An 8,145-nucleotide genomic window follows, 5' to 3' on the forward strand; every position below is an offset into this window, starting at 1 on the left:
TGGATGTGTGTGTTTGTTCAGTTAAAGTCTTTGTTGTGGAGTCTGACAGCAGTGGGGAGGAAAGACCTGCGAAATCTCTCCGTCCCACACCGTGGGTGCCGCAGTCTCCCACTGAAGGAGCTGCTCAGTGCTGTCACAGTCTGCTGCATGGGGTGGGAGACGTTGTCCAACAGGGATGACAGCTTAGCCGCCATTCTCCTGTCACTCACCACCTCCACTGGGTCCAGAGGGCATCCTAGAACAGAGCTGGCCCTTCGGATCACCCTGATGAGTGGCACACATGTCTTGCTTGATGTCTCCAGCCTGCTAAGTTTGGACAGTAGTTGTTGGATTACTGGCAGGAGCCATCCCATAAAGGAAGTGGACTCAGACTGAAGAATGTTTGAAGCTTTCACCAGTGGCTTCATGGTGGTACAGTACTCCCTAAGGAATGCAACTTCTGCAGGACTCAACCTGTAAGACACAACAACAAAACCCACCATGACTATAATAGGGATCTTCTGATTTAATATTAAGAGTCTGCTCACGTTTTTAACCATCCATTAAGGAAAATTCACAAAATTTGCAACCATATTGGTAGGTGTCCAATTTTACTCACATTTTCACCTTGAACTCCTCACAAATGCTCCTGATGTCATTTTCCCCCTTCTCATCAATGATGCGTATTATCCTTTCAATGGCAAGGTAGGTTGAATTCCATTGTGTTGCATTGGGACGAATGATCTGTAGTTCACACTTGTCCTCTACCACTTCATTAGCCAAATGAGTTTTGTTCCAAATGGCCTGGCATTTTGCAAAGCTTGCACGGGAGAGCCTCTTGTAGGTTTCATTCATGCTCTCTGCTAGGGCAGCATCAGATGTTGCCACAAGGTTTAGCAGGTGACATGCACATCGCTGATGAGGCGGGAGTTGATACTCCAAACCAGAGTCTTCATCAAGAATTGCACTTGCCTCATGGTAGTCAATATGGTCAGTCAGGTCAATAGTTTCTGGGTCTGCTTCATCTTCAGCTTCATCTGCATCATTTTGTGCCCCAAACATGTGGAAGGCCTTGACAAAGTTGGATCCACTATCAGTTGTGGTTCTTACAACTTTGCCTCTAATCTTGTATTGGCAATGGATATCATCAAGCGCACCAGCAAGCATGTCAAATGTGTGAGACCCTCTCAATCTTTTGCATGCTGGTGCTGCAGATCTTCTTTCCAGGGACTCTTCCTCCAATGGCATGTGACTCCAAGGTAATTTTTCTGATGAGCTGACCAACAATCAGTAGTGGTAGCAACCAATTTGACTTTATCCAATGCTGCAACCAAAGTCATCTTCATGTGATCAGCAGCTTCACAGATTCTGGCACGGACAGTGGGTCTGGAGATGACTTTGGCTTGAGGTTGTAATGTGGTAACCAATTCTTTGAAAGATGGCTGTTCTACCACTGCAAATGGCTGTAGACCCTCACATGTGAAATTGATGACAAGCATGTCAACAGTTGCTTGTGGAACATGTTTGTTTGCAGCTCTCAACATCAGGTCTGGTAACTTGGCTTGTGTATTTGCTGAGAGCTTGTTTGGTGTGGCTGTGGTCTTTCGCTGACGAGATGTTGATGCCACAGTGATATTGTACTGCTCAATCTTCGATGGATGTTTCCTCTGTAGAGATAAATATTATCATACGTCAGGTTCATACATTACTTCATAACATCACTGTGATTAACACTACAGGAAAACACATTTTTAAAACATCATTCAACTAGACATGAGCTAATCTTTGATTGTTTAGCATAGTATAAAAGAGTGGTGAATTTGGTCAAATCTTGCAGATATATTGCTGTATTTATTTACAAATGTAAACCAATTTTGAACGATCATTGCAAAAAACATGAATTTCTGTATACATTCTAAGTTCTGTAATCTGTATACTATCTGTAAAAAGAGTATCGACCAATGTATCAGTATCTAAATTTTTAACTCCTTTTTATCAGTATCACCCTAAAGTTTTCAGTATTAGTCAGGTTCTAAAAATACTAAGAGAGCAAAATATGTGTATATAGCAAATGTAATTTAAGAAAAGGGATCACATACACAAAAATGCTGCCCATACAGCTAACAAATAAAAACAATCCACATTATGTTCTTTAAAAAAAAAAATCATATTGGGAAACATATAACCCTACTGATTAAGAGCCATGTCACTATGATAGACCTATATCAGGCCAATGATCCTGATCAACTGATCCATCAATCGGGCTCTGGTACATGTCAGCTGAGAGCTGGAAGATTAATTTGAGATGCAGCTCAGCACTGTGTTCAAATTTTGTTTTTGTTTTTTATATAGGCCAGCTGATTGTAGGCCTGTGAGTTTTAAATGACTACAAATTTAATTTATTGTAATGACGGTGGTTATCCAAATAATAAGCTAAAACATTCCTACGAATTTAGCTCAATTATGCACACACACGCACATTAGCTAGCTCCGTCTTATTTTAATATCAGGCTAACCAATGGCGGTGACAATATCTTAGCCAAACTAATAACCTTAACACACATGAAAAATAAGAAGGCAATATTGTACACGTATAGTTGTAAAACCTCTTACCTCAATGTGTTTTTTTAAGATTAGACGCTGAAGTCTTGTAAGCTGAAATGACTGTAGAGGTCAAACAAAGTTTGCACTGCATCTGGACGCTGTCTCCTTTTCTCCCTCTGCACATGAAAAATTCCTCCAGGTATGGCCACGGGCACGCGTCCTCCGTCTTTTCTACGTCGTTTTCATGGTTGACAGTGTTGTCCTCTGTCTCCATTTTGGCTTCTTTGTCTCCAAATCTTCCGTCTATAAAGTAGTTTGTACTCCACCATGTAGCACCTCCAGACACCTGTGCCTGCTGCTGCAGCAGAGTTTATCTTTGCTTATGTCTTAAATTGGCCGGTCGGGATTGCACGGCCTTATTGGCTGCAAAAATGCAGACGAAAGGTTTGAATATTAATTCAAATTGTGGGCGTACTCAGTAGTACTCAGTAGATTACATGGTGTAAGTTGTACTCAAGTATGAGTAAAATTACACACTTGAAAAATTACTCATAAAAGTACAAGTACCCAAAAAAATCTACTTAATTACAGTAACGTGAGTATTTGTAATTCATTACTTCCACCCTGACAGTAAATGACCATAAATTAACTGTAATTACACTGTGGTGAGCTCCATTCCTATACTTCTATCCCGTGCACGTGTACACGTTGACAACCGTAACCATGGCCGCCGAGGGTATATAAATGCTGCACAAGGTTCCAAACGTCCGTTTACACTTGCTCGTGGACTTGTTTCGACCTGCTCCAACCTCAGCCTGTGGAAAGCTAAGTTTTGCAAACCATTTTACTAAAAGCGGATATAACTTGAACGCATAACAAGTACTTCATCTGTGGATCGTTTGTACTTGTTTTTGTTTTTCAAGTTTGAAGATGGCTCGCCGTGGACCCGGACTCCCCGACTGTCACCTGGACTTCGCTGCAGGTACGTTTGAAAATTTCTTTAAATGTAAATTACTGTAATAATTTAACAAGTTCCAGTGTGAATATCAAGTTTTAACGTGATCAAATATGTGTATTCAAGATTGTTTCCCGTAAATTGTTTGTATGTTTTAAATTTTCCAGGAGAGGTGTAGAAATTATTAACGACTGATGTATGAATATGAAAAAAGGTGTTACTTTGACTTGAAGGCTTCAAATTTGACACTTTTCTTTAAAATGAAATGGTTAAAAATAGCTTAATGGACTAAAATTTGTAAAATGCCCAAAAATCAGTTTCTGTGGTAACGGCATCTTCAAGATGTCATGGCCTCAGAACACGCAGGCGTAAACACACAGATCCAGGTCCCCTCCTGACATCCTTTTCTTCTCCGGATCAAAGGCTTTATTGACATAAACTATATTTTTTCTCTGCTGCAAAACACAAAGATAAAAAAATACAAATAAAATAATATCAAAAGAATATGAAAACAGTAGTAATAATGGCATTAAGACCTATCTTATGTTACGGTAATGCTTTTAACCTTATTAGATAGCAGAGAGAGATATTGTACACAGGGATATTTACACAGGGATAGCATGTTTACCACAGATTAGATGTACCTGTCCTTATGGCAGATACAGTCCTTGTGCACATTTCTAAAAATGTGGATTCTGAGTTAAGAGTTTCTGTTTGTTTGTTTGTTTGTTTGTTTGCTTGTTTGTTTGTTTGTTTTTCACTTGACCATCATTTTCAGACATACCTGCAGAGCTTTGTGTGTGCAATTCTTGCCAACTCTTGCCAAGAAGGTTGTGTTTTTATTTAAAAAAAAAAAAAAAAAAAAAAAAAATATATATATATATATATATATATATATATATATATATATATATATATATATATATATTTAGGACATGCAATTGGTACATGTGGTCTAAATGTTACATTATGGTTTGCATCCACATATTTAACCTATGAGCTTTTTTCAAAATGTGTGACATCGTGAATTGTAAATAAAACAGGAGAATGAGCTGCATGGTTAGTTATAAATGTACTGTAGTATATTTATATAATAAGTTACTCATGTCCGGCTATTTACAAATCAATACCTATTATCCATTACCTATTCCAACATAGTGTTTGCATAAAGGCTTACAAGGAACAAATAAAACAAATTGAATGTACACAAAATACAGTGACATTTATAGTGTCAATATAGTGTCACCTTAAAAGTACACAGAGTGAGCTGCCTTGGTGGAGGTTTGGTGGTCTTCTATTAAAAAACTTGACTTAAAGATTGAACAAGTAGAAGTGTCATTCAGTCTGACATAAAATGCTTTTCTCTCATCCTCTGCTCAAACTAACAGATGTAGGTCTGTTGCTTTAACACTGGGTGTCTATTACATTCCTAATGTTATTTTAAAAATTGTTTCCTCACAGGGCGTCTTGACTATGTGGTTGAACGCCCTGCAGAAGAAGGCCTTCCTGAAGTCATCAGGATCCTGGATGACAGTCTCCAGAGCACCACCTCTTCTGGTGAAGCTCAGGACACTGATACCCAGCGTATCAGCGAAGGTGAGTATGGTGAGTATTTTATCCCTCTCTCACCCTCACCCTCTTCTGATGAAGCACCAGATGCTGATGTCGGTGAACAGCAAGGTGAGTATGGTGAGTACCCCCCCTACCTACCTGTAGACGATGAAGAGTTTAGTGAACAGACTGACAATTCATCTGACTGGAACGACTCAGAAGAGTGGGGGGATTGGCTTAGCGATGACTCTGGGTATGACACCATGGATGAGAGAGATGATTCCCCTCTCATCCGGGAGCACCCTCCAGAGCCGTTTTGGCACGATTGGCAACGTCCTATTGCTCCAGGTGCTGCCCCCATCGCCATGCCGCCTTTCGGCCAGGCCAATGCCCCACTCTTCCCTCGAGTTGTTGCCCCAGTTGGTGATCCGCCAGCTGCTCCTTCCTCAGCTGCTCCCTCAGCTGCTCCCTCTGCTGCTCCCTCTGCTGCTCCCTCTGCTGCTCCTCCCTCAGCTGCTCCCTCTGCTGCTCCTTCCTCAGCTGCTCCCTCTGCTGCTTCTTCCTCAGCTGCTCCTTCCTCAGTTGCTCTCTCTGCTGCTCCCTCTGCTGCTCCTTCCTCAGCTGCTCCCTCTGCTGCTCCTTCTTCAGCTGCTCCCTCTGCTGCTCCTTCCTCAGCTGATCTCTCTGCTGCTCCTTCCTCAGAAAAGAGAAGCAGAGAAGACATCTGCACCGAAGAGGTAAGTGCAAAGAGGTGCAAGGTGAGTGACCAGTTTGATGCCCCTTCAACATCCTCAGGTAGTTTTGGAGTCAGACGTTTCTGGGAGAGGCCTTTTAGCCTTTCCATGGATGACAGTGACTCTGATTAGTTTATGTTAGAATGTGTTTTTAAACTTTGTTTTTACAGATATAAGAACATGTGACTCGCACATGTGAAATGTATTGCTTTTTTTGTTGATATGTGACATTAATATTAATATTACATTGTGAATTAAAGGTAGTTTTTTAGTTGTTATTACTTCCAGTTACGTCCAAGATGGAGCAAACACCCCACCCAGAAGACAGCGTTACCCCAACCAACCCGATGAGAAGGATGGATGACCAAGTGAAAAACGGGAGAGTGGTGCTGTGTTCCAACTATGTAAGTTATCACCTCACATTGACAACAAACTGTATTGAAGACAAAATTCTTCCAATAGTTGGTATAAATCATCATCCTATGTCAGCAGCACTGTAGATTTAGCTTTATTTATATTTTTCATGTGTATACGTTGGGTTTAAAATTGCTTTTTAACAACATACTGCAGCTACCAACAATGAAAATGCTGTTTTGTGTTAAAATGACGTCTTTCTTGTGTTATTACTTTGCAGGGCAGCTGAGAGTGGACAGAGCTGCACAGAGGACCAAAGATCCACTCTCAGCACTTCATACCTGACTGGCCACAGCACCAACCCTCCTCACCCTGGGTGAGGAGGGTCCTGACCCCGCCTGCACAGAGGGAGTTGTGAACATGCACTTCTGTGTCGGTGGGTTTAGGATCCTCCTCACACTCACACTGATGAAGACTGTCACTGGAAGATGTCTCCATTGCATCAGCAGGACGTAAGCATTTGTAAAATATTACAGTTTGTGATGTTTTGTACATATTTTTATTGCATCATTTAAAACTATGAGATATAAAATAAACCAATTTTCATAACATTTTCTGTGTATTTAGTTGTTTTCTTAATAGGTTATTTGGAACATCATTGCAACCTGTCAGCTTTTTATTGAGGATTTAGAAAGTTGCTGGTGGCCCGAGTGTGTAGAGTGGGGTGTTGTTTTTGTCACATGGTGAAAGTGACCTCATGGGGAGCAAAGAGAACAACTGAACAATTTGGGGATTCACAGACTTTCGTAATCGCTAAAAACAATTAATAAAAATTGTTCTGTGTGAACTAAAAGCTCAAATATAAACCATCCTGACACTGACACAAATGATCTGCTGTTTATAAGCAGGACAGTGTTTTCATGAGCCTGGATGAAGCTAATTTGCATGAGTTTAACCTGCTGGTCAAAAACTTGCATGACTCTGATATCACTCCAACTTTCTTCTGTTTATTTATTCATTTTTGCTAATTGTAGTAGATTAATATGTTCACCAACTGATTGTTGGCCTGAATGTTTGAATGTTTGCAGTTTCAGGTCCTACTGATCAGTTTTAAGTACTGTAGAAAGTGAGCAGCAATTGAATCAAGTCCTGGGATGAAATGGGACAAAAGGGTAATGTGACAGCCACATTAGTTCCCTTCCCTCGTTTAACAATGTGTAAGCAGACTGCTTTAACCTGCAATTTACTGCATGTTGTTAGGCTGCATGGTACAACCACAGTCTGCTAACCACCCGTGGTGATCGAAGGTTTTGAGGTCTTGCTTGAGCTACTGATGAAGTTTTATCAAAGCTTGTTAAGTTTCCCAACCACATTTTATCCTGATGGTCCAAGGCTTACATCTTTATGCTCACAGACGTACTTCTGTAATTAATCAGTGACCGATTTATTACTTTAAGTTACAGTGTGAGGGCATTAATGAACATAAATCAGATTTAACTGGATTATGTGTTTAGGTCAAGAGACACAGACCTTCATCTTTAAGAGGCTCTTCTTGAATATCTAATCACGATGTTTGCCATGCAAGTACACTGGGCGGTTGTTTTTAACAGAATCATTTGAAGATTCTGATGAAATGAAGTATTGTTTCAATGAGTTGTGGCACCATTCTTGCTTTAGCAGTGAAAGGAGTCAGGTAGGGCTCCATCAGGAAGAGGGCCCCAGAGGTCCTATCCCCCCGCCCACTTCCCTGGGGCTTGAACATCAGTGGATTTCCACTTAAGCAAAGCCTCATCAAGTTCCTGCAAACAGCACCATACACACACTATCATGTACAGAGTGTGGATGCTGTGTCTAAGACCACGATCAATGTGTTTCCACCATCTGGTGCAAGCTTTATCTGTCTCACTGTGTTCTCCTAAAGGCCAAGACAGCAGGACAGTGAAATCAATCTCACTTATAGGTGCCAGAAATCAGAGGATGTGAGATGGTGGTAATCAGGTTATGCATTTGTTGTCTTCTCAGCAGGTG

At 40.8% G+C, this 8,145-nt stretch overlaps 1 protein-coding gene across 1 annotated transcript; it reads left to right on the forward strand.

Moving 5' to 3' along the window:
• Positions 1-3,353: 3,353 nt before the first annotated feature.
• Positions 3,354-5,895, forward strand: LOC147327274 (uncharacterized). The gene is made up of 2 exons (XM_086297500.1): positions 3,354-3,505; positions 4,940-5,895. Exons 1-2 carry the CDS (start codon positions 3,454-3,456, stop codon positions 5,893-5,895), a joined length of 1,008 nt encoding a protein of 335 aa, XP_086153626.1. The 5' UTR covers positions 3,354-3,453.
• The last annotated feature ends 2,250 nt before the right edge of the window (positions 5,896-8,145 follow it).

This window comes from Aulonocara sp. 'chitande type north' Nkhata Bay, linkage group LG6 (assembly GCF_057382095.1).
Source record: "Aulonocara sp. 'chitande type north' Nkhata Bay isolate Kocher_YH1m ecotype deep benthic linkage group LG6, A_spYH_male_GT1.1, whole genome shotgun sequence".
NCBI lineage: Eukaryota > Metazoa > Chordata > Actinopteri > Cichliformes > Cichlidae > Aulonocara > Aulonocara sp. 'chitande type north' Nkhata Bay.

Coding starts and splice junctions, on each gene's coding strand:
- LOC147327274 (XM_086297500.1), top strand. CDS start 3,454: ATGGCTCGCCGTGGACCCGGACTCCCCGACTGTCACCTGGACTTCGCT. Junction 3,506..4,939: donor TCACCTGGACTTCGCTGCAG/GTACGTTTGAAA, acceptor GTTTCCTCACAG/GGCGTCTTGACTATGTGGTT.